The 27,792-nt window shown below is 40.6% G+C and overlaps 1 protein-coding gene across 1 annotated transcript in view; it reads right to left on the bottom strand.

Moving 5' to 3' along the window:
• The window catches only part of SLC5A1 (solute carrier family 5 member 1), a 71,339-nt gene that overhangs the window by 30,750 nt on the left and 12,797 nt on the right, over nucleotides 1-27,792 (bottom strand). The window contains exons 3-5 of the mRNA NM_001007141.1: nucleotides 11,773-11,877; nucleotides 11,082-11,141; nucleotides 9,768-9,872 (exon numbers count right to left, since the gene is read on the bottom strand). Coding sequence (NP_001007142.1) covers nucleotides 9,768-9,872; nucleotides 11,082-11,141; nucleotides 11,773-11,877 — 270 coding nt within the window. The remainder of the gene's footprint in view (nucleotides 1-9,767; nucleotides 9,873-11,081; nucleotides 11,142-11,772; nucleotides 11,878-27,792) is intronic.

Here is a 27,792-nt window from a genome sequence, read left to right as displayed (position 1 = left end):
TCTCAGTAGCTGGAACTGGGAAAGTCCTACAGTCAAAGAAAGCATTCCCCTCCCAGGTCCTATTCCACTCTATCCTATAAAACCAAAGAGGAAGAAAGACCCCCCCAGATGCACATCAACTTTGCTAAGAGTTTCATATCCACTCCTTCCTGACTCTGCACACTGAGCCACTGGAATTGCAATGAATATTTATAATGCTGGACCCTTCCCTCCCATGCCTCTGTATCATCACATAAAGTTATTTCAGTTGAAGGGGCCCCATTTATTGATTACAATGGAATGCTGTTAAGTGCATACACTTTTGTTTGGTGGGTTAGCTAATAAGCATATATGGGCAATAAAAGGATGTTACTGCCTTAAAAATGCCCTTGTTTGGTTTATTTTCCAGAATAGCTCATTTTTAATGCTTTATGACAACATGCCATAGGAGACTATGCTGTCATTAATATTGGCTTTCCTGGGACATCTGGGTGGCTCAGTCAATTAAGTAGCCCACTCTTGATTTTAGCTCAGGTCATGCATGATCTCTGGGTCCTGGGATCGAGCCCTATGTGGGCTCTGTCCTCAACAGAGAGTCTGCTTAAGGATTCTCTCTTTCTGCCTCTGCCCTCACTTGTTCGTGCTCTCTCTCTCTCTCCCTCAAATAAGCAAATAAATCTGAGAGGAGGAGGGGCAAAGGGAGAAGCAGACTCCCCACAGAGCAGGGAGCCTGACATGAGGCCCTATCTCAAGACCCTGGGATCATTCCCACCAACAGTGTAAGAGGGTTCCCTTTTCTCCGCATCCTCTCCAACATTTGTTGTTTCCTGCCTTATTAATTTTCCCCATTCTCACTGGTGTGAGGTGGTATCTCATTGTGGTTTTGATTAGTATTTCCCTGATGGCAAGTGATGCAGAGCATTTTCTCATATGCATGTTGGCCATGTCTATGTCTTCCTCTGTGAGATTTCTGTTCATGTCTTTTGCCCATTTCATTATTGGATTGTTTGTTTCTTTGGTGTTGAGTTTAAGAAGTTCTTTATAGATCTTGGAAACTAGCCCTTTATCTGATATGTCATTTGCAAATATCTTCTCCCATTCTGTAGGTTGTCTTTTAGTTTTGTTGACTGTATCCTTTGCTGTGCAAAAGCTTCTTATCTTGATGAAGTCCCAATAGTTCATTTTTGCTTTTGTTTCTTTTGCCTTCGTGGATGTATCTTGCAAGAAGTTACTATGGCCGAGTTCAAAAAGGGTGTTGCCTGTGTTCTTCTCTAGGATTTTGATGGAATCTTGTCTCACATTTAGATCTTTCATCCATTTTGAGTTTATCTTTGTGTATGGTGCAAGAGAGTGGTCTAGAGGGAAACTCTTACACTGTTGGTGGCAATGTGAACTGGTGCAGCCACTCTGGAAAACTGTGTGGAGGTTCCTCAAACAGTTAAAAATAGACCTGCCCTACGACCCAGCAATTGCACTGTTGGGGATTTACCCCAAAGATACAAATGCAATGAAATGCCGGGACACCTGCACCCCGATGTTTATAGCAGCAATGGCCACGATAGCCAAACTGTGGAAGGAGCTTCAGTATCCATCGAAAGATGAATGGATAAAGAAGATGTGGTTTATGTATACAATGGAATATTACTCAGCTATTAGAAATGACAAATACCCACCATTTGCTTCAACGTGGATGGAACTGGAGGGTATTATGCTGAGTGAAGTAAGTCAGTCGGAGAAGGACAAACATTATATGTTCTCATTCATTTGGGGAATGTAAATAATAGTGAAAGGGAATATAAGGGAAGGGAGAAGAAATGTGTGGGAAATATCAGAAAGGGAGACAGAACGTAACAAACTAGGAAACAAACTAGGGGTGGTAGAAGGGGAGGAGGGCGGGGGGTGGGAGTGAATGGGTGACGGGCACTGGGGGTTATTCTGTATGTTAATAAATTGTACACCAATAAAAAATAAATTAAAAAAATAAAAAATAAAAAAATAAAAAAATAAAGACCCTGGGATCATGACCTGAGCCAAAGGCAGAGGCTTAACCAACTGAACCACCCAGGTGCCCCTCAAATAAATAAATAAATAAATTTTTTTTATTGGCCTTCCTATCTTCAGTCACAAATTACAACACACAACTCCTAAGATAATGCTATAATTAAAGTCCAATAAGACTTTTCTTTAAAGATTTTATTTATTCACGAGAGACCGAGGGGGCGTGCACAGGCATAGGCAGAGGGAGAAGCAGGCTCCATGAAGGGAGCCCGACGTGGGACTCTATCCCAGGTCTCCAGGATCTCGCCCTGGGCTGAAGGCGGCACTAAACTGCTGAGCCACCTGGGCTGCCCCGCAATAAGACTTTGAGGAAGTGTTAGGCTAATAGAAATCTATTTCCGGCTACCAGGGCAAATAAAAATTCTAATAAAACCTCCCTCATGAATTGAAATCTGGGGCAAATTCTATCTCTTCTATCTCTCATGAGCCACTCCTAACTTCAAGAGTAAATTCTGCCCTTAGAACTCTGAAAGCCAGCAGGAATGCCTCTGGATATTGCACCATACCTAAGCTCATGTCAGCCCAAGTGCTCTGACATTAGTCTTTGAGTCCTAGGTGCCCAAACTTTATCTTCTTCATTAGTTTTTTTTCTGCTCCATATTCAGGGAATTTTATAGTTTACCAAATGCTTTCAGATACAATCATTGTTTTGATCCCCAAAACAAGGTAATAAGATAAATATATTGACTCCGCTTTACAGATGAGGGATACTAAATTGATGACAAGCTCAAAAGCTAAAATCTGGTTGTCTTCAAGTCCAGTGACTTTCACAATGTTGAAAAGTAGGGGTTCTCTTTTCTGGAATATTTTCTGCAGACAACAAGATCTTTTATCATTTAAAAAACATTTTTTACTTACTTTTAAAATAAAATAATTTATGGGTATAGATGGAAAAAAAAAAAACAGCACAGAAAGCTACATACTGAAAATTAAAAGTGTCCCTACTGCCATCACGCAGACCAAAGGTAAACACTGTTGAGAGCTTCTGTTCTACCAAAGGATTTCTAAATGTCTTGCAGAAAATTCTATGTCAACCATTACGTTCCACATCCCCCCAAAATAATAATTATCAAGATGGAAAATATGTACAGTTTGATGCTAAGATGGGGAAGAAAGATGACAAAATGATATGCACATTCCAATTGGAAGTCTGTAAAAGAAAGTACATAATATGGGCAAAGCCGCAATACAAAATATCTGTATTAAAGTCATGGGATTATGGGTGCTTTTCCACTCTAGATTTTCTTAAATACAGTTGTTCCGTTTTTCTTACAGTTTCAAAAGTGGGAGGAGCAGAAATTTTAAAACACATTATATTCTTCATGGGTATATAAATATACATATATATGTAGTAAAAATATAAAAACATACCAGAAGAAAACATATCAAGTCTAAGGCATGTGTAACTTTTAAGACGGAAGGAAACAGGCCCAAGAAGGGTAGAGATATTTTCCATCATATTTGTAATGTTTTTTTTCCTTTCTTTAAAAAAATGACACATTTTTTTTATTATTGGTGTTCAATTTGCCAACATATAGAATAACACCCAGGGATCATCCCATCAAGTGCCCCCCTCAGTGCCTGTCACCCAGTCACCCCCACCCCCCACCAACCTCTCTTTCTACCACCCCTTGTTTGTTTCCCAGAGATAAGAGTCTCTCATGTTCTGTCTCCCTTTCTGATATTTCCCACTAAAAAAAATGACAAATCTTTTAAAGATCTATAGAATCTGGGTTGTGGTATTTACTATATTAGTATTCGTACTTTTCTGTATATTTGAAGTATTTTGTTACTTTTTTTATTTATAAAAATAGGGGAATGAATAGGGAAATATACCACCAGCATCAATAGAAAAGAACTCTTCTATAATCCTAAGAGACCATTTGTTTCACAGCTCTTCCCAGATTGCTCCCTCTCTAAGCTCCTCTTAGCCCTTAACAAAGGGGGGGAAAGGAAGAAAGGAAGGAAACAAGCAAATTTCCCCAATTTTGCTAAGCAAAACTAACTTGAAGTGAAACCAAAAATTATCATATTCGAGACTAAGGGTCAGCAAATTTTTTCTGTAAAGGTTGAGGTAATACATGTTCTAGGTTTTGCAGTCCATACAGTCTCTATCTAACCTGCTCAACTCTGTAGTTGAAGGATGAAAGCAGCCACAGACATACATAAAGTGAGTGTGGCCATGTTCCAATAAAACTATATCTACAGGGGCACCTGGATGGCTCAGTCAGTTAAGCATCTGCCTTCTGCTCAGGGTCCTGGGATCCAGACCCAGGTAGGGCTCCTGTTAATGGGGAGTCTGCTTCTCCTTCTCTCTCTGCCTCTCCCTGTCACTTGTGCTCTCTCTCTCTCTCCCTCAAATAAATAAAATATTTTTAAACTATTTCTACAAAAACAAGCAGTTGGATTCAGCTCGAAAGATTTGTTCCCATCACTTTGAAAATTTGGCTGAACAATGTCCATGACACTCATGGGAAATAATAAAATTACAGATTCAGTTGTAACACCTCTTAGAGTAACTGAGTCTCTGACCACAAGACTTGTACACGTTACTTCATCTCAGCTCTGATGCTTTGAGATCCTATGATTTTATATTTGTGCTTTTGCTGCCCATTCTGGTCCGAGTTATATCTGAGCACTCAATAAATCCTGCCTGGCAACGACATTTGAGATGGAGAGCTCCATTGCTCAAATTTCTCTTTTCATTTGTGAAAGTGAAAGGCTCAGGTAATGAGTGTTCAAACCTTAAGCAAAAGCCAAACCTCTTATTTTCACTCAAGGATCCAAAATGGACAGTGGAATTGCTGTAAAAGTTTATTGCAGTCATGTTAATAGCGCCAGCATATATTAACAGGTACATTTGGTCATCACATGTAATTCATAAAATCTGAGGCTTATCTCAAGTGATTGCGCACTTAAATAAGATATGTGATACTAGGAAATTTTACAGGGCAGAATGCTTCTCAGAACTTGATAAAGCAGGTGCTGTAAAGGGGATAGCAGGAAGACAAAATTCAGAGGAGCACATGGAGGAATAATCAAATCTGGGTCTCAGAGCCCAAAACCTGGCCACAAGATGGTAGCCATAGCCAAGATTTCACACCACTGCTGTTCAATGGCCTGGGTTACATCTGGGCCCTGCGTCTGAAATGTTTTTTCTCTCCTATCAATTATATACCCACTGGATCCCTATATCTTCCCCAAGCCTTCCTGGCAGATCTCTGTTTCCTGTATGCACTTGTATCTCACAAGACCACCCTTCTTTTCTTTTTCCCCATCACAAACTGTCCATGCCTCTATATACACACAACAAAAATAATTCATCTTTGTGGGCAATGTAAATAAATACCTATCATACTTTGTTAACTAACAGTTCTTTTTTTTTGTCCATGAACTTTGAACTCATGTGTATCTTAACGTGAGTTCCTAGGAGGTACATTCAACATCAGTGTAATTATTTTAGTGATTTCATGCTCTATGACTCATGGTGAATCTGAAGTCAGCCAAATATATAAAGTCAGAGTCTCACCTGTCAGCTCTTCCCTGCCCCTCTCCTCTGCCTAAATGTCCCTCCTTCAGATCCTTCATACACCAGTGTGCAGTCAATGCTCTCTTCTCAGTCCTCCCAAATCCTAGTCTTGGAAATTTGTTTATATTGTAAGGTCATTTAAACGGCTATCTTAATATTTGTCAAGGTCTTGAATTTTAACTGACTCTGTACTAGAGGAATGAAAGATTTAGAAGGCAAGGGCTACATAATGTCAAAGGTTTGGATTCAATAACAGGGAATCTGCTGCTCATCCTAGGATGCATTCTGCTACTGTTTAACCCCATGGAGTTCCTTCTTGGGACCTCAGTTTCCCCAGGTATAAAATGAGAACGTAGGACATAGAACTAAATAATCTATCCCATTCCATCATGCTATGCCTTCATCCCATCCAAACATAGAGATGAACTGTGAGAAGAACACAGACTCTGGGACTAGAGATATCTGGATTCCAATCCTGGTTTTGCCGTACACTTGCTATGTGATTTGGGACAAGTTACTTAACTTCTCTGAGACTCAGTTATCTCACCCATGAAATAAAAAATAAAATAGAAATCCTTACCTATGCAGTACTCTTATGTGAACAGGAGATGGAATAAGTAAAGCCCCTATTGGAATTTAAGCCAAGAAATTGACATTAAATAAAGGGTAGCTATCATCCTTCTACACACATTATTCAAGAGATTGCTGCCTCCAGGCAGCAGGTGGAGCAGGTAGGATGTTAGGCAAGGCCTCCAGGGAGGAGCCCCAGAAATCATACTGGGAGGGAGTGGTACTATTCAAAAGCAAAATTCAGAAAAAAAAATGACTGCTGGGGGTGGGCTCCATCAGGACTTGAGCTGAGCAAGACTGCCCCTCAGTTATCTGGGGGCTCCCAAGTCAAGGGAGGTTTAATCAGTAACCTGAACAATAGGTGAGGTGATTGGAAGGCAGGGAGAGAGGTTGGGCATTTAGTTTATTTATATGACTACCCTACACCAGCTCCAAGGGCAAAGAGTACCCTTTCCATGGCAACTACACTTAACAGACTTTTACCTGCTTGAACTGTGGACTTGGAGAAGGCTTGATTCCAAGAAGGGGAATCCAGTGGCCTCCTCTACATGCTCATTAGACAGGTGCCACCTCACAAGCTGAACCAGGAGCAGTTCTCTTGCCAGCTCCTGTCTAGCTCCAGGGTGACCTCCTCTCCTTCCTGCTTACATTTCTTTTCTCCTCTAAATCTGCTCTTCTATCCCTCAGGAAGCCTCATTTCTCCAGCACTCCCAGCATTTTCCAGCCTAGGCTCTGCACACTGATATCTAATGACATAGCACTGAAAATTCCAAGGTCTTCATCTTATAACTAAAAACTAACCCTGAAGGAGGGGAGGAGAAAGTAAAGGTGGTGAAATCATCACACTGGTGGCAAAACACAAAGACATCAGTCAAGAGTAGTAGCAGTTTGAGTCAGGAAGCTGGGCAGGAAGGGAGCAGTATTCTGGGCATCAGTCCCAACTCCAAGACAAAACCCTATCAGTCCTATAGGCAAGAGCATGTTTACACTGAGTTGTATAAAAATGTATGTGCAAGACCATTCAATGAGGAAATAATAGTCTTGTCAATAAATGGTACTGAAAGAATTGGATATACACATGCAAAAAAGTGAGGTTGGGCCCCTGCCTCACATAGTATACAAATATTAATTCAAAACACCCAAGTGTAAAAACTAAATACCTGAGAGAAAACAGAGGTCAATCTTCATCATCTTAGATTTGGCAATGGATTCTTAGAAACAAAAGTAAAAGCATAAGCAATCAATTTAAAAATAGATAAATAAACTTTATCAAGATTTAAAACTTTTGTGCCTCAAAAGATACTATCAATTGTACGGCTGGGGATTTACCCCAAAGATACTGATGCAGTGAAATGCCAGAACATCTGCACGCCAATGTTTATAGCAGCAGTGTTCACAATAGCCAAACTGTGGAAGGAGCCTCAGTGTTCATCGAAAGATGAATGGATAAAGAATATGTGGTCTATATATACAACGGAATATTACTCAGCAACTACAAACAACAAATACCCACCATTTTCTTCAACATGGATGGAACTGGGGGGGGGGGGTATTATGCTGAGTGAAATAAGTCAATCAGAGAAAGACAAACATTATATGGTCTCATTCATTTGGGGAATATAAAAGATAATGAAAGAGAAAAAGGGGGAAAGGAGAGAATATGAGTGGGAAATATCAGTAAGGGTGACAGCACATGAGCGAGTCCTAACTCTGGGAAATGAACAAGGGGTAGTGGAAAGGGAGGTGGGCAGGGGTTGGGGTGACTGGGTGATGGACACTGAGGGGGGCACTTGACAGGATGAGCACTGGGAGTTATGCTATATATTGGCAAATCGAACTCCAATAAAAATATATATACAAAAATAAATAAATAAATAAATAAATAAATAAATAAATAGAAAACCTACAGAATGGAGGGACATATTTGCAAATCCTCTCTCTAATAAGGGTCTACTACTAGAATATATAATCTTTTTTAATTTGTTTTTATTGGTGTTCAATTTGCCAACATATAGAATAACACCCAGTGCTCATTCCGTCAAGTGCCCACCTCAGTGCCCATCACCCAATCACCCACACCCCCCGTCCACCTCCCCTTCACCACCCCTAGCTCGTTTCCCAGAGTTAGGAGTCTTTCATGTTCTCTCTTTCTGATATTTTAACTCAACAACAAAAAAAGACATTCAACCCAATTAAAAGAAAAACAGTATATGCATGTAGGCCAGGACTAGGGCTGGAAGGTAATAGTACAAAAAAGAAAAATAAAGATAAATAAAGGTATAGATATTTCCCTTAGAGAAAGTATAGTCAAATACAATGCGTAGACTTCATTTAGATTCTGATTCAAACAAATCAACTGTAAGAAGATATTTTTTATATAAACAGGAAAATCTGAATATGGACCAAGTATTAAATCACCTAAATTAAGAAATTCCTGTAGATTTTGCTGTGTGATAATAGTACAACGATTATGTGTTTTAAAAGTCAAAAGTATATTCCGAAGAATTCACAGTGAAATAACATAATATCTGGGATTTGACTTAAAACACTGCTGGAAAAAGAAAGTAGAAGAAATAGATGAAAAGAATAATAAAACAATAATCATTGTTAAAGCTGAGTAGTAAGTATTAGGTCCACAAGCATTCATTATACTATTCTACCTCTGGGTATATAGGTTTGAAATTTTCCAAAATAAAAAAAATTGTAAATGTTATTTAATATTGTTGTTGTTTTGGCTTTAGTTAATTAGGAAAATAAAACCATTAGCAGCTGGTTTTTTTTTTTTTTTCAGCACTCTCTAGCTAGCTAGAGCAGAAGGCTCATTTCAGATCCCACCTGACTCAGATTTCATCCAGGACAGATCTTTTTGCAAGATGCTGAGATTGATCTAATCTTACCTTTGGTCCTGAACAGGGAAAAACAAGAAAACAAAGGAAAACTGATCATACCCAATGAGAAAACCCCTCTGACAGAGCAGTGAACACTTTGTAACTCCCTATGTGGCCTCAGAAAATGCCACTTTCTCTCTACCCTTAGATTTGGCAATGGGTTCTTAGAAATTACACAAGAAGCATGAGCAACATCAGAAAAAAACAAATTTAAAAAATGATAACAATGAAAAGGACAGTGAGGTAGAGCCAGAGGTCTGGGTTCTACTCCTGATTCAAGATCCTGAGCAAGTACTTTCCATTCCCAGTTTTCATTACACTGTCCACAAAGAAGAGAGAGAATTTCTGAGGCCCTTTCAAGAGTTGTCATTGACCACCCATGTTTAAGCATATTAGAAACATCACCTAGAGCCAGATTATGATACCTTCAGGCACAAAGGCTCAAAGCTAACTCTAATGTTGGAACCAGTCCTTAGATATTGCTAATTACCTTTCAATCTGTTAAGAACAATTTTCACTGAAACTTTTTAAACTTGTTTATGTTTTTAACTTTCTACATGGTGGAGAGTAAGGAGTTCCATGTGTTGGCTCCTTGATGCATGAAATAGAACTTTACTTGTTAAGGAGCAATTAGAACTAAGGGATCAAGTTAATAGAAGCAAATATTGCTGCCCCTTGGCTGAGGAGCAAGAGTGGGCAGAGTCTGAGACATCCAATGCCAGTCCCTGGGGCAGTGGACTCACCGAGATCTTAGTGAAAATGTAGAGTAACAGGGACAGAATAGAGAGGTAGATCTGGATTCGCTTGCCTCCAAATCGCTTCCTCAGGTACTCTGGCATTGTCACCACCTGCATGGGATGTAAGAGAGGTCAACGCCAGACAGAGTGATGAGAAGATCCAGAGCAAGCAGAGCAGTGGCATCTACCATGGCTTCAGAAGTATGATCAAGGGTTAACCCTCATGGATCAGAAAAGTCTGTGAGGTAGCCAGATGGCTCCCATTCTCTAATCCCATCCCAACCCATATGCCCTACCACTGTATGGGTAAGGTATTATCCCAGGACATTGAAGGTGCCAAATAGACACTTTTTTAAATGAACACATGACTGTACATAACCAAGAAAGCAGATCTTTGCCCTAAAGGAGGCAGTAATAGATATATATTCCTATACAGAGTGCCTACTGTGAACAAGACATCATAACAATGGTGGCATCTTTTCAGTTAACCAAACAAAATGACCAGGCTGGGTATGTGCTTCACCTACTCTGCACCCAAGCTTTGCCAAGTATTTTGGCTACAGCCCTGTTCAACTGTTCTCCCAGTTCCTTTCTGCAAATTCTGACTATACTTCTGTCTCATTCTCTTAACCCTGAGCCTGCTGTCTTCTGGGATCACACATATCACCAACAGTTCATGAGCCTCCAGAAGATATAAAGTCTGCCCTATGTTTTTTCTGTATTTCTTTCAGCTCCTAATGTATAGATTTAGTAGGTATTCATTATATCTCACTAAACAGGTGCCACCAAAGCTGTCTTAGGTAAAACGTCAGAGAGATTTAGTCAGGAGACTGAGCATGCATTTGATAGTTGAGTACCAGTTATTGGGAAAATATAGTTCTTTTTTCTCATGCTGCTTCCCTTCCAGGAGCAGGGGCACACAGCTATATGGTATACCATGAGCTCATGGTATACCATGAGCAAATGCATGGCAGTGCCTTGCAAGCGCACACCCAATGTGAAGGAACATGATGATTAAGAGGGCTCTGAATAGAATGAGGTTGTTTAGAGGGCTTCTTAGACAGTCAAGTCATGGCTGAGTGGATTTGTTGAATGCTCCCAAAAGTAGTCAAAAATTTTATAACCTGGAAAAGAAAGCCAAGGCATAGGCATGCTCTGCCATTTATGCCATAAAGCCTCCTCTGCCTTCCAAGAGGATAGAGTTCATATCATATATGCACGTGTATTACACATATGTATTTTTATATATACATATCTATAGATAGATATATAGATGATAGATAGATTCAGTAGGAAATGTATAATAGAGCAGATACTTACCCCAGCCTTAATGTAAATGGGAACAAACACCCAGCCCAAGACAACTACCCAAATCAAGGCCTAAAACAAACAAACAAAAAGGTAGAGTCAAACCCGTAGGATGGTTAGCCCAATCTGCTGTCTGCAGGACCCTCAACTATTACGGGAAAATCACTAAGCATTTTATCTTGGGGCTCTGAGGACAACTCCCTAGGTGACCATCAGAAACTGAAAGAGGCCTTTGCTGCCTGATTGGCCCAAAGGAATGGCAGTTGGGTAACAGTGGAGGGGACCGCAGGGGTCTGCTCACCGATATCATAGCTCTTTTGCCTCTTCTCTTGTTTATAAGGAGTAAAATACCATTTAGAGAACTTTTAAATAATAATAATAATAATAATAATAATAATAATAATAATAATAATGGTAATCTGGTTGTAAGAATTTCCAAACCTCCAATATGGCCAAAAGGACACAAGAGGACTTGGATTTTTAAGAAAAGAAAAAAAAAACTCTATTGCCATCATATCAGTGGTTTCCTCATGCTACTCTGGTGGAAGGGGAGCAGGACTAGAGCTCCTAAAGCTGTGCCTCTCCTCCATCTGCATTGAAGGATGGCCCTAATTGGTCCCCTAACACTTAGAGCATATGTTGAACTGCCTGACTGCTAAACTTCCTTCCAGCTCCAGAACACAGTGTCTCTGATGTTACTCACATTCCATTCAAAGCCTCCCATGGCAATGCCTGCAGCAGCTCCTGTCCCCGCCAGCCCCACAAAGTGGCCACTCCCAATGTTACTGGCAAAGAGAGATGCTCCAACCTGAAAACACAAAGAAAAAGTCTGTTAAGAATGTTATGTTCCACCAGTACTCAGAGGTAAACCAGAGAAGAGGCATGTCACCTATGAGAAGGATAAGAAAGAACAAAGGCAGGCTAGGAACTTGACTGTGTATCTGTAGGGACCACTGGTTCACAAGGTAGATGTGGGGTGTTGGGTAATAGTGAAGATGAAATGGAAAGTATTGGGAAAGAATCCTCTTTGGGGATTTGGTGTGTATGTATACACACATACGCACTGGGTATCCTCAAATCAGATCATCTGTGGGTCCTGTCAGCCCAATGGCCAATAGCGAAGAACACATGGGAAACTCCACAGCCCACCAAGCTTTCCTTATAAGCCTTCCAAGAGACTGTCTGCTCAGAAGCAAGCCCTGTGCCATTCATCTTCATGTCCTCCATCTGTGTCCTCCAACACTTCTATTTTTTTTTTGGCCTTTTTAATATTTTATTTATCCAAAATTTACTTTTTTTATAAATTTATTTTTTATTGGTGTTCAATTTGCCAACATATAGAATAACACCCAGTGCTCATCCTGTCAAGTGCCCACCTCAGTGCCCATCACCCAGTCACCCCCACCCCTGCCCACCTCCCCTTCACCACCCCTAGCTTGTTTCCCAGAGTTAGGAGTCTTTCATGTTCTGTCTCCCTTTCTGATATTTCCCACTCATTTTTTCTCCTTTCCCCTTTATTCTCTTTCACTATTTTTTATATTCCCCAAATGAATGAGACCATATGATGTTTGTCCTTCTCCGATTGACTTATTTCACTCAGCATAATACCCTCCAGTTCCATCCACGTTGAAGCAAATGGTGGGTATTTGTCGTTTCTAATGGCTGAGTAATATTCCATTGTATACATAGACCACATCTTCTTTATCCATTCATCTTTCGATGGACACCGAGGCTCCTTCCACAGTTTGGCTATTGTGGACATTGCTGCTATAAACATCGTCCTCCAACACTTCTGACATAGGACCTTAACCAATACTGGCTGTCAGTAAATGTGGACAGTTTTGATAAAAAGAATCATTTGAAGGAAGTCTCTGGGCCTCAGTCCTCTCACTTATCAGAGAAGGCCAGGGGGTAGAGTCTATAATTTACAAATGATTCCTAACTATTTTTTTTGATTCCTAACTATTAAACTCTATAATCCCATGTGCCCCCAAGTAACATGAGATGCTACTAATAATAACTCTCTGAGTCAATATAGTATTTTTATTTTAAATTTTTACAAAGGTCTCCTGGACTCCATGGACACATGCACAAAACACTGCATTTTTCAAGGATACGTGTATGTCTAAATACATAGTTTAGAAGACAGATTGGAAGGATATATATTAAAAACCCAAGACTGGAAGCCTGGAAGGAAAAAGGAGAATGAGACTGTGATTGGGAGATGAAGGAGAAAACATCAGCTAAAACAAGTGAGGGATCTTTCACTAACCAATCACAATACTGTGCCATCAACGCAATTGCATATGAAATCCAAGAGAACTCTAGAAAGTTTTAGAGTCCTTCTGTCCCAGGAGGAGAAGCATAGCACTAATTGATAAGTACCAAACTAGTATAATTATCCTCATTCTTGCTGAACAATGAAGGAAGGCTGGTAGTTATTTGTCTAATATCCCTAAGATTGAACAAATCTGGAACAAAACACAGAATGTTATTTCCCAAAAGCTAGATTACTCCAAGAAACTATCTTAGCTATATCATCCCCTACCCCCAATATAAGGCAATGGTTGCTTAGTACCAAATAGTTAAGACAGAGAAGAAGGAGTTTCCTAAAGGCCAGGCCAGAAGGTCTCTGGAATGGTGAGATAATGGTAAAAGTAGCTCATTCATTCACTCACTCAATAAATATTAAATTTATTTAATATTTATTACCTCAAAGTATCAAGCACTATTCTAGACCTTGAGGATTCCACTGTGAATAGCACAGACAAAATCCCTATGTTCCAGAAGCTTATATCCTAACAGGGGAAACATAAATAAATTTTTTAAAAAGAGAGATCATAGAATGGCAAGTGCTGTGAAGAGAATAGAGAGAGTGTGTGATAGAATGACTAGTCCCAATTGGAGAGTCAGGAAAGGTCTCTCCATGCAGATGACCTCTAAGTTAAGATTGAAGCAATAAAGGAAGTCCACTATGCCAAAATCAGAAGGAAAGTAGTCATAGTTGAGAAGCAAAAAGGCGGCCAGAGTGGCTGGAGTGTGGTAGGAAAGGAGAGTTGTGTTGTGAGATGAGGCTGAGAAGTTAAGCAGGCATACATCATGTAGGTCCTAGCAGGCAAGAATAAGAGGTTTGGATTTTATTCAATGTGAGATGTCACTGAATGGGTTTGTTTTTGGGGTTGGCTTTTCTTGTGTGTTGGGGGGGGGTGGACAGCAGGAGAGAGAGAGAATCTCAAGCAGGCTCCACACCCAGAGTGTGAGCCCGACACGGGGCTTGATCTCATGATTCTGAGATCATGACCTGAGCCAAAATCAAGAGCAGATGCTCAACCAACTGAGCCATCTGGGTGCCCCTCCACTACAGAGTTTTAATTAGTGGAGGGGCAGGACTTAATTTGCTTTTAAAGATTGTTCTCCTGACAGAACATGAGAGACTCCTAACTCTGGAAAACAAATAAGGGGTAATGGAAGGGGAGGTGGGCGGGGGGATGCGGTGACTGGGTGACGGGCACTGAGGGGGGCACTTGACAGGATGAGCACTGGGTGTTATACTATATTTTGGCAAATCAAACTCCAATAAAAAAAATACAAAAAAAACTCATCAGTTCAAAATAAATAAATAAATAAATATTGTTCTCAAGCATGTGGAGAATATAGTGCTGGGAGCAAGGGAGAAAACAGAGAAACTGGGAAGCTATTGCTGTATCAGTGTGAGAGGACAGTGGCTTGGTCTCTGGTAGGAGAAGTCAAGACAAAGGCAAGTGTAGAGATTGGAGTGTGTTTCAGAAATGAAGTTGATAGGAGTCCTGAATCCAGGAGTTACCTTTGATGGATCAGATGTGGGAAATTAGGGAAAGAGTAATCAAGGGTAACTCCTAGATTCAAGACTTGAATAGGTGGATGTCATTTATTAAGAAGAAGAAAACGAATCCATAGATGAATGGATAAAGAAGATACGGTAATATATACACAATAGAATATTACTCAGACATTTAAAAAAATGAAATCTTGCCATTTGCAACAACTTGAATGGACCTAGAGAGTATAATACCAAGTAAAATAAGTCAAAGAAAGATAAATATCATATGATTTCATTCATATGTGGAATTTAAGAAACCAAACAAAAAAAGAAAAAAGATACAAACAAAAAAACCAGACTCTTAAATACAGAGAACAAATTGGTGATTGCCAGAGGGGAGGTTGCAGGGGATCGGTGAAATAGATGAAAGGGATTAAAAGTACATTTATCTTGATGAGAACTGAGAATTGTATTGAATTGTTGTATCATTATATTATACACCTCAAATTAATATAACACTGTATGTTAATCATATAGGATTTTAAAAAGAAGAAGGGGAAATTCAGAGGAAAGCAGATTCATCAGAGACATTCACCTCTTTTCCTCAAAGCTTGGTGGGTATAACAGTCCACTTTTAATCAGAACTCCCTTCTGCATGTAGCCTGCCTGTCCTGGCCCATTATCTTTTCATTTATCATCTCCCACTTCATAAATTATTAAGCCTAATGTTGTACTATTAAGGGCATAATTACCAGTAATGATTAACTGCATCAGATTAACCTTAAGTTCAAGAAGTCCTCTCTAACATCCCCCCAAATGGGAGCATTGGACTTTAAGCAGTTGCAGGCTTTCCTGAGGTACCCCTTCACCATCTGATGGAATGGGGGCCAGGAGAGCTTTAGGGGTACCACATGTCCTGCTCAGATTCAGTTAATTTCTGTCATGGTTACTACTGTTCTCTCAGTCTCTTACCTTGCCTCTTTCTAGACTTCCTCCCTTTACCCCAAGGCCTTTATTCAACCATTTACCAAAACTCTGACTCTGCCTTCACAATGTTAAAGGCATCTAGCACTTATACTGCCCTTTATACAAGCTGTAATTATCTCTCATCAGGTTTCTAGATGATCTCCAGTCCCACCTACACACAACTCTGATCAAGCCACTTTCCTATTCAGAGACCTTCCTCTAACCTCCAAATGGTCTTGTCAAGCAATCTTCCTGGACTCCAGGTTTAAAGATGTAGTCCTAGGAATTCAACAATATTTCAAATTAAAGTCCCCTCCAGTGAGAATTATGAAATTAAAAACTAAACATTATATGGTCTCATTCATTTGGGGAATATAAAAAATAGTGAAAGGGAATATAAGGGAAGGGAGAAGAAATGTGTGGGAAACATCAGAAAGGGAGACAGAACATAAAGACTCCTAACTCTGGGAAACGAACTAGGGGTGGTGGAAGGGGAGGAGGGCGGGGGTGGGGGGGAATGGGTGACGGGCACTGAGGGGGGCACTTGACAGGATGAGCACTGGGTGTTATTCTGTATGTTGGTAAATTGAACACCAATAAAAAATTAATTTATTAAAAAAAAAAGAAACTAACTAGAAAAAAATAGTGAAAGGGAATAAAGGGGAAAGGAGAAAAAATGTGTGGGAAATATCAGAAAGGGAGACAGAACATGAGAGACTCTTAACTCGGAAACGAACAAGGGGTGGTGGAAAGGGAGGTGGGCAGGGGGTGAGGGTGACTGGGTTACGGGCACTGAGGGGGGCACTTGATGGGATGAGCACTGGGTGTTATGCTATATGTTGGCAAATTGAACTCCAATTAAAAAATATATGGAAAAATACTAGAATTTAAATACTTTCTTGATTTCTTACTATCTGGATGGTCATAATATCAGTGAACTTAAATCTTCTCTCATGACAGGGTTTTTCAGGAGTCAAATGAAATTATGAATCAGTAGTGACTGACATTTAGTTGGCCCTCAATCAGAGTCCTCACTCTCCCACGAGAGGACAAAGACAATTCACAAGAGCTACAATGGACACTCTTATAGACTGAATTGTGTTCCCCAAAAATTCATGTGTTGTAGTCCTAACTTTCTAATGTGACTTTATTTGGAGACAGGGTATTTAGGGAGGTAATTAAGGTTAAATTAGGTCATAAGGGTGGAGCCCTAATATGATAGGACTGCTCCTTATAAGAAGAGGAAGAGACATCGTGTCTCTCTCTCTCTCTCTCTCTTTCTCTTTCTCTCCTTCCCTCCCTCCCTTCTTCCCTCTCTTCTTCTCATTCTCTACTCAGAAAAGAGGCCATGTTAATGGACAGACAGAAGGCACCCACTTACAAGCCAAAAAAGGAAGTCTCACCAAAAACCAACCTTGACAGCACTTTGATCTTGAGCTTCCAGCCTCCAGAAACGTGGAAAAATAAAGTTCTCTTGTTTAAACCTCCCAGTCTATGGTATTTTGTTATGGCAGCCCAAGCAGGCTAACAACAAATACCACTGCTGTGTCACTTCCACTCCCCTGCCAGGTTTTCACCCTTCCTCTCACTGAAGCTCGTTAACAATGCTTTCATCACTCTTATCCCACTCTCTGTCTACTCCTCACCCACATTCATGCTCAGGTAGGAATCTTGCCCCATCCAGGGATTGACCCTGTGACATGAATAATCATGTCCTTCTCTGTAATTTCTACCCACATTCCCTCTGACTTCAGGATTTTAGATTTCATCTAAAATTTCCCCAGCTTGACCTTGCTTCCAACTAACTTCTTTCCACGCCTTTCTCATCCCTTGATGGGGTTCAGGAAGCTATTCCAAGTATTTAGATGTCTTTACTGTACCTGTGCAAGATGAGCTGGATCTGACCATACCCAACAGGTTTTATAGCATGGTAATTGGAAATAACAAAATATGATATCAAAAATGGCAAAAAGACTATTTTCCTTTGAGTTTTGGGAAATTCATAATCCTATTTTACTGTCTAAACTTCCTACCCTAGAAATTTGGCAGAAGGAGAAATATATGAAGAAATTATAGAATCATAAGTCTTCCAGAGTTGTCTGGACCCACAAATGCCACAGTTTGACTCCCCTCTGCAACACCTCCAAGTGATAGTCAGTTTCTGGATGTGTGTCTCTAGTGACAGAGAACTCCCTACCTTCAAAGGTAGCTGAATCCACAGCGGAACAATTCTAATGGTTAAAAAGTTCTTCACCTTGAGCTGAAATCTACCCATCTCCCTACTTCTGCCTTCTGAAGTGATACAAAACAAGTCAAGTCTCTCTCCCACAAGCTAGCCCTTCCAATGTCTAAGGAAATGGGGCTGTTCCCACTATCAAATCTTCTCTAAGGCTAAGCTTCCTCTTCTTATATGTCTACTCCTCACTGGCCATGGACTTGAATCTCACCAGAAATTATAGGCCTTCAAGGCTGTCTGCATTCAAGTTCCCTCATCCTTCTCCATCCCCAGTAGCCTCCCCATACCTTTTTGCATCCCTTATAATCCAGCTAAATTATACTGACTCAGTTTCCTAAATATGCTCTGGGCTTTCTTACCTTCTGTTTTTATTTATGCCATTTCCCTCTGCTTAAACTTCCTCTCCATCAAACTCTGATGCCTCCAAAACACTAACTCATTCTTCAAAAGGAATCCCAGTCCCATCTCTCCACTGACATCATTCAGAGCTGATCTCTTTTTTCCTATAATCTCTTACTTCCATTCCTCACTGTTGCACTTTCCTGGGGCATGGCACTGCTTCTGCACAAGTGTTGTCTCCCAAGGGGGAACCCTCTTGCACTGTTAGTGGGAATGTGAACTGGTACAGCCACTCTGGAAAACTATGTGGAGGTTCCTCAAAGAGTTGAAAATAGAACTACCCTATGACCCAGCAATTGCACTCCTGGGGACTTACCCCAAAGATACAGATGCAGTGAAATGCCAGGACACCTGCACCCCGATGTTTATAGCAGCTATGTCCACAATAGCCAAACTGTGGAAGGAGCCTCGGTGTCCATCGAAAGATGAATGGATAAAGAAGATGTGGCCTATGTATACAATGGAATATTCCTCAGCCATTAGAAATTACAAATACCCACCATTTGCTTCGACGTGGATGGAACTTGAGGGTATTATGCTGAGTGAAATAAGTCAATCGGAGAAGGACAAACATCATATGGTCTCATTCATTTGGGGAATATAAAAAATAGTGAAAGGGAATAAAGGGGAAAGGAGGTATGAAAATGTCATTGAGTGCTACCTAAAAATCACATTTTGAGTGACGGGAAAAATAAAATAGGAAATATATGAGACAATGTATTTACTTGCCAACATCCAGTCATCTGATGTTAGAACTGGAATTACCTTGGAAATAATTAAGGTCAACCTTGTTATTTTCAAGTGAAAACAAAATTATAGCCCAAGGAAGAAAGTGATTCAAGTTTACATATTAATGCTATCTTTACTTCCACACCTTTAGGAAAGTAAGATAGTATGTGTACACTCCAAATAACTAACCCAAGAGTCAAGAATTGCTTAAGGCAATGGACAACAGCTGTGTATGTCTTTCTAGCTACACCATCAGAAGCAGCCAATGGATTTGCAAAAAAGTATCCCGTATCAATTATCATGCTTGGAAGCATAATTAAGTGGTATGGATCCCACTTTCTTCCTTTTCTTTTTTTTCTTTTTTATTTATTTATGATAGGCACACAGTGAGAGAGAGAGGCAGAGACACAGGCAGAGGGAGAAGCAGGCTCCATGCACCGGAAGCCTGATGTGGGATTCGATCCCGGGTCTCCAGGATCGCGCCCTGGGCCAAAGGCAGACGCCAAACCGCTGTGCCACCCAGGGATCCCCTCTTCTTTTTCTTCTAAGCACACTGGAGACTTGTAACCTGGTTCTAATCTTGATTCTGTCAGAACAAAGTATATGACTTTGAGCCAGTCACTTCCCTGCCTTGACTTCCGTTTCTTCCACTATAAACTGAGAATAAGAATCCTTAGCTTACCTCACAAGGGGATTCTCAGGCTTAAATGAGGTGATAAATACGAGACACCTTTAAGAAAGTTTTGCCCCAATACAAGGGAAGTGGCAGGTAAGGACAAAATTAAAAAGAGAGAGAAAGAAAGCTTTGTCCCCCAAAGGCATGCTATTCTTAATACTTATGATGCTTTTATACAGCCCACGTGTTTATGGAGTGCCTTGAATTTCCTGAAAAAGACAGAGTGGCCATTTTTCCTTAGAGGGAGCAAGATCTTCATAGTTCAAACAGAAAATAAACTCAGTTAATTTCAGGAAACTATTTTCTTTATTAATGGACCAAACTGTCCAGAGCTCTGGAGACGCTTTTCACTCCCATCTTCTATCCTCCCTTAAAGGAATGATACAAGAATATCCCAGAGCATCCTCTCCACCCTTTCTCTGGGCTATGCTAGATGCTTCCCTTGAGATATCCTCAGACAATGGTTCTCATAGTATAGCATGTATCAGAATCTAATGCTAAAATACAGAACACCCAGTTAAATCTGAACTTCAGATAAACAAATTCAGTTTTAATAAAATTATGTTCAAATATTGCATGAGACATATTATACTAAAAAAATATTCATTGTTTCTCTGAACCTCAGATTTAATTATCCTTCCTTTATTTTTATTTGTTAAATCTGGCAACTCTAAGTACAATCGCCTGGAAAATTTGTTAAATCACAGATGGTTGAGCCCTATTCCTTCATTTTTTTAATTCAGTGGGTCTGGGCTGAGGCTGAAAATTTTGCCTTTCTAACTAGAGCCCAGATCTTGCTGATGCTGCTGGTATGGGAACTACACTTTGAGAGACCCATCCTGGGAGAATAAAAAAGAGAGACAATTGTGGACATTGCTGCTAGACACATCGGGGTGCAGGTGTCCCGGCGGGAAGGAGCCTCGGTGTCCATCGAAAGATGAATGGATAAAGAAGATGTGCTTTATGTATACAATGGAATATCACTCAGCCATTAGAAACAACAAATACCCACCATTTGCTTCAACATGGATGGAACTGGAGGGTATTATGCTGAATGAAGTAAGTCAATTGGAGAAGGACAAACAGTGTATGTTCTCATTCATTTGGGGAATATAAATAATAGTGAAAGGGAATATAAGGGAAGAGAGAAGAAATGTGTGGGAAATATCAGAAAGGGAGACAGAACATAAAGACTCCTAACTCTGAGAAACGAACTAGGGGTGGTGGAAGGGGAGGAGGGCAGGGGGTGGGGGTGAGTGGGTGACGGGCGCTGAGGGGGGACACTTGACGGGATGAGCACTGGGTGTTATTTTGTATGTTGGTAAATTGAACACCAATAAAAAATTAATTTATTAAAAAAAAGAGAGAGAGACAGATGACTAACCTTTACAGTGCCCCCTCTATGCCAAGTGTGGGGCCAGGCACTTCACTCACTTTTTTTTAAGATTATTTTTTAATTTATTTATTTGTGAGAGACAGTCCACGAGCACAACAGGCAAGGCAGGTACAGGGAGGGAGAAAGAGAAGCAGACTTCCCACTGAACAGGGAGCCCAACACAGGGCTTGATCCCAGGATCCTGGTATCATGTCCTGAGCCAGAGGCAGACACTTAACTGACTGAGCCACCCAAGTGCCCTTGTACTTCATTCACTTTATTTTACATCATTCTCACTATAGTCTGTGAGATAAGGATTATTCTCATCTTCATTTTACAGAGGAGAAGACTGAAGAACAGAGCAGTGATTTGCTCAGGGTCCCATAGTCAAACATGACCAACATCCAAGGGACAGAAGGGGAGGCCATAGCACCACTCTAACTTTCCTCCTTCTTCCCCAGACATTTCCTTCTGAACATCTCTGAAGGGGCACAGTCGGGTCAGATTCCCATACTTATCTCACTGTAAATTTAGGAATAGCATGTGTACATCTGCATCATGCTTGTATTTCAGATTCTTTCCTCATCCTCTGGGGAACTGGTCTTTAATCTGAATTAGGATTTTGATTCCATTATGTCTTTTCATAGGAGAGGCTTGGAAAGATTTAACCTTTGACTCTTGCTATCTCTTAAGGATCACAATTCCTAGACTGGAACAGAAGAGAAGGTGGGGTTCATATATTCAGACCATTTTATTTCTGAGATTCTGGTAAATATTTAGACATAGGCTTTGCTCCAGAGCCATCATAATCTCTGTTTACTTTACGTTGGCTTACGTCCTCCATGAACAATGGTGGCCTTTCAGTCATTATCTTCACAAATCTCTCTCCTTTCCCTAAGAACCAAAAGGGCAGGAAATCAGGAAACTACTGCCAAAGCTGGCATTTTCCCACAGGTTGTTGGCACAAAAGATAGGTAAGGTCTTCTGTTGGCATTTATAGGTCAAGGAGGCTAGAAACCAACCCTCTCACCAATTCAGATAGGCTCATTCTTGCAACCATCACTAACTTGTGGGTCCCTCACTCAAAGGGTCTGATTGATAAGCGTTGTCTCCCCTATACTGGCCTCCTCTCAGTTCCTCAACTATCCCAAGATCCTTCCCACTTCAAGTCTTTGACCATTCTGTTCCTTCTGCTTGAATTGCTCTCCCTTCAATCTTTATAAGGCTGCCACCTTCTGATCCTTCATGACTCAGCCTAAATGCTTAATCTTTGGAAAGGCCTTTCCTGATCCTCTTATGTAGGTTAAAAAGGACCCCTTTCCTTTCCTCACACTCTGGACTCAAATATACTTCCTTCTGAACACTTACCATTATTTGTAATCTTGGATATATTTTGTAAGAATATGTGTCACACACACACACACACACACACACACACACCAGCACCTAACACAGAATGTGGCACATAGTAGGTAATCAACATAGAAATATAGAATGAAAGAATAGTAATGCATAAATGGACAAGTAATTGAATTCACAGTTTAAGAAGGAATATCTGAAGATGAGGTACAATAATAACGATGGTAATGGGGGCACCTATCTGGCTCAGTCTCTAGAGTGTGCAGCCCTTGATCTCAGGGTCATGAGTTTGATACCCATATTGGGTGTCGAGATTACTTTTTAAAAATGATGATAATAATATTAAGAATAGGCAAAATAGGGATCCCTGGGTGGCTTGGCGGTTTGGTGCCTGCCTTCGGCCCAGGGCGCAATCCTGGAGTCCCGGGATCAAGTCCCATGTTGGGCTCCCTGCATGGAGACTGCTTCTCCCTCCTCCTGTGTCTCTGCCCCTCTCTCTCTCTCTCTATGTCTAAAATAAATAAATAAATAAATAAATAAATAAATAAATAAACCTTAAAAAAAAAGAATAGCCAACTTGAGTAATACTAATTATATACTACTGTGGAAGATTTACATATTAAATCTGAATTTAAAACTGAATCCTCTACAGTCAACAAAACTATAAGACAACCTACAGAATGGGAGGAGATATTTGCAAATGACATATCAGATAAAGGGCTAGTTTCCAAGATCTATAAAGAACTTATTAAACTCAACACCAAAGAAACAAACAATCCAATCATGAAATGGGCAAAAGACATGAACAGAAATCTCACAGAGGAAGACATAGACATGGCCAACATGCACATGAGAAAATGCTCTGCATCACTTGCCATCAGGGAAATACAAATCAAAACCACAATGAGATACCACCTCACACCAGTGAGAATGGGGAAAATTAACAAGGCAGGAAACAACAAATGTTGGAGAGGATGCGGAGAAAAGGAAACCCTCTTACACTGTTGGTGGGAATGTGAACTGGTGCAGCCACTCTGGAAAACTGTGTGGAGGTTCCTCAAACAGTTAAAAATAGACCTGCCCTACGACCCAGCAATTGCACTGTTGGGGATTTACCCCAAAGATTCAGATGCAATGAAACGCCGGGACACCTGCACCCCGATGTTTCTAGCAGCAATGTCCACAATAGCCAAACTGTGGAAGGAGCCTCGGTGTCCATCGAAAGATGAATGGATAAAGAAGATGTGGTCTGTGTATACAATGGAATATCCCTCAGCCATTAGAAACGACAAATACCCACCATTTGCTTCAACGTGGATGGAACTGGAGGGTACTATGCTGAGTGAAGTAAGTCAATCGGAGAAGGACAAACAGTGTATGTTCTCATTCGTTTGGGGAATATAAATAATAGTGAAAGGAAATATAAGGGAGGGGAGAAGAAATGTGTGGGAAATATCAGAAAGGGAGACAGAACATAAAGACTCCTAACTCTGGGAAACGAACTAGGGGTGGTGGAAGGGGAGGAGGGTGGGGGGTGGGGGTGAATGGGTGACGGTCACTGAGGGGGACACTTGACGGGATGAGCACTGGGTGTTATTCTTTATGTTGGCAAAGTGAACACCAATAAAAAATAAATTTATTATTAAAAAAAAAGAAATGACAAATACCCACCATTTGCTTCAACGTGGATGGAACTGGAGGGTATTATGCTGAGTGAAGTAAGTCAAGTGGAGAAGGACAGACATTATATGTTCTCATTCATTTGGGGAATATAAATAATAGTGAAAGAGAATATAAGGAAAGGGAGAAGAAATGTGTGGGAAATATCAGAAAGGGAGACAGAACATAAAGACTCCTAACTCTGGGAAACGAACTAGGGGTGGTGGAAGGGGAGGAGGGCAGAGGGTGGGGGTGAATGGGCGATGGGCACTGGGGGGGGGCACTTGACGGGAGGAGCACTGGGTGTTATTCTGTATGTTGGTAAATTGAACACCAATAAAAATAAATTTATTAAAAAAAAGAACACCAATAAAAAATAAATTTAAAAAAACTGAATCCTCAAAACATTCTATAAGATAGATGCTATGTTCTCTACTTTTAAGTTGAGGAAACTGAAACACAGAGAGGTTAAGTAACTCACTCAAGGCTACAAAGCTAGGAATAGGGGAGTTCAAAACTAAGCAGCCTGGTTCCAGAGACCGTGGTCTTAGCCCCAATTCTAAGTAATCTCCCTAATATAAAATTTACCCAAAGAGAAACATATAGCTCTAGATGATCTAAAATGTGCCATGCCAATGGTAGAAAGGGAAAGCCCAGTTACATTTCTAACACAAATACTCCAAAGTCTTCATCTTAGGCAATAGTTTCGGCATTCTCCTGACTTCAAACAACTAGAAATGTTTATTATAATTTATTTTTTCCTTTCTCTGTCTGGGAAAGTGCTAATATATTAGAAAATAGGAAGGTATCCAGAGAGAAAGAAGAAACCGGGAGTTTATGCACCAACAAGGTGACAGGAAATTGGCTAAGAACTGATGCCTGAGAACACAAAGAATACGTGGGGTGGTGAGTGGCTGTGTCTTAATCGAGGAACTCCTCAGAGGAGATTAAGCCATAAAGAGTGGCAGGGAAATGGCCCCACCAAAAAGAGAGAGAGGAAAAAGGACAAGGGGGAGAAAGTGAGGAAAGAAAGAGAAGAAAGAGAGGAAGGATGAGGTGGCAGTAGAGGAATAAGAAAATGAGAAGAAGAGCAAGAACAGGCCATTCAAAACAAGGCAGCAACTGCCACGTTAAGCTCTCACTACAAAAGAGATACATATGTATGGGAACAGCCAAGTTTTGCAAAATCTTAACTCAACCTGAGAAAAACCAAATGTTTGAGATAGTAAGGAAGCATAGTAATACCAGACTTTTCCAAGGAATCCAATGAGGGCTGAAATCAGGCACTCTGATTGCAGCCAGTTTGCTTTTCCAGTTTTACTAACACAAGCTTTAAAAAAAATCTGAAGAAAAAAAATGTTCTCTGTACACAGACAGAAATGTGGAGCACTGTTGGAGAAGGCTTTGACCTGGACCCGGCACTCTCCTAACCTCCTAAATTCTTACCACTGCCTACACTCTACTGTAGCCAGTCCTCCAGAGAGCAGAATGCAGGCTGCTGCATGCAATGCATGCTGCATGCTGTCTGTTAGGTAGACATCCACAAGGGGATCCAGCATGAGTATCTAAAGACATGTCCCTCTCCTCCCTCCTATTTCTTTAATTCAGCACGTATTTCTCAAATGCACACTAACACAAGGTCCTGGACTAAATATTAGAAGAAAAAAAAAGATTAAGAAAAACATAGGCTCAGCCCTGGGATAAACAAAAGCACACATAGCTACATGCAAGTAGAAAATCATCGGAACAGGAAGAAAGAATCAACTGGACTTGGTGGTCATTTCTACCCAGGCTTATGAAGGTCAAGTACTTGTCTGTCTTTGGTCTCCCATCTTCCTGAACTTTGCCCCCTTGGTGAGCTCTCTGCCTCTCCTGTGTCCATTTGCCTAGTTCATGTTCTTTCTCTCTCATTCATGAGTTCCCATCTAGGCCTAAGGCCTGTCAGACTTTTCTAAGACCACCCCAGTAGCATCCTAAGTAGATGAACTTTGATTTGGTCATTAATATTCAAAGACTTAAATATCAAATCAGATATATTTTACTCAAGAAAGTTTAATAAAGGGTAGCCCAAAAAAAAAAAAAAAAAAAAAGGGCAGCCCAGGTGGCTCAGCGGTTTAGCGCCGCCTTCGGCCCAGAGTGTGATCCTGGAGACCTGGGATGGAGTCCCATGTCAAGCTCCCTGCATGGAGCCTGCTTCTCCCTCTGCCTGTGTCTCTGCCTCTCTCTCTCTCTCTCTCTCTCTCTCGAATAAATAAAATCTTTTTTTAAAAAAAGAAAGTTTAGGGATCCCTGGGTGGCGCAGCGGTTTGGCGCCTGCCTTTGGCCCAGGGCGCGATCCTGGAGACCCGGGATCGAATCCCACATCAGGCTCCCGGTGCATGGAGCCTGCTTCTCCCTCTGCCTATGTCTCTGCCTCTCTCTCTCTCTCTCTCTCTGTGACTATCATAAATAAATAAAAATTTAAAAAAAAATTTAAAAAAAAAAAAAAAAAAGAAAGTTTAGTAAGTATAAAAAGCTATTTTCTTTCCTCAAGGAAAAGTTTCATCAGAGTCTCTGGTTAACCCTAAAGGAAAGAATTCCTTGCTTTTCAGATAAACCTTTAGAGTATACTTATTGATCTCACAAATTTCCATCCCAAAGGATAAGAAGAAAGGAACCTGAATAACAAGAAAGACATAAAAAGCTATAGCTCTGTAATTATCTTGTATGAATTTGAGCAACCCATGGGGTTAATCTTTTTTCTTTCTGGACCACTCAGATAGGATACGATGATAGTCCTTTAAAAGTTTTCAGTTGAGTGGATGGAACTGGAGGGTATTATGCTGAGTGAAATGAGTCAATCGGAGAAGGACAAACATTATATGGTCTCATTCATTTGGGGAATATAAATAATAGTGAAAGGGAATATAAGGGAAGGGAGAAGAAATGTGTGGGAAATAATCAGAAAGGGAGACAGAACATAAAGACTCCTAACTCTGGGAGACAAACTCGGGGTGGTGGAAGGGGAGGAGGGCGGGCGGTGGGGGTGAATGGGTGATGGGCACTGGTGGGGGGCACTTGACTGGATGAGCACTGGGTGTTATTCTGTATGTTGGCAAATTGAACACCAATAAAAAATAAATTTAAAAAAATAAAAATAAATAAAAGTTTTCAGTTGAAAAAAAAAGCAAGAGCTAAGCCTGAAAATTTATTTTTTTTAAGCCTGAAAATTTACTGTGCATATGTCCTCACTATAATCTCAAGTAAGTACTATTGTTGCCATTACAGAGATAATAAATGTAAGACACAGAGATGCTTAGTAACTCACACAGGGTCACACAGCTATTAAGGGCAGAGGCTGGATTTAAACACTAGCAGCCTGACTCCAGAGCCTAGGCCTGAACAAAGGGTCAAAAACTAGGGCCTATAGACCAAATCTAGCCTTCTGCCTCTTTTTGTAAAAAAAAAAAAAAAAAAAAAACTATTAAGGGACACCTGGGTGGCTCAGCGGTTGAGCATCCGCCTTTGGCTCAGGGCGTGATCCTG

The sequence above is a fragment of the Canis lupus genome, chromosome 26 (assembly GCF_011100685.1).
Source record: "Canis lupus familiaris isolate Mischka breed German Shepherd chromosome 26, alternate assembly UU_Cfam_GSD_1.0, whole genome shotgun sequence".
NCBI classification, from domain to species: domain Eukaryota; kingdom Metazoa; phylum Chordata; class Mammalia; order Carnivora; family Canidae; genus Canis; species Canis lupus.
Note: the sequence above shows the minus strand (reverse complement) of the source record. Positions and strands in the feature narration are given on the sequence as shown.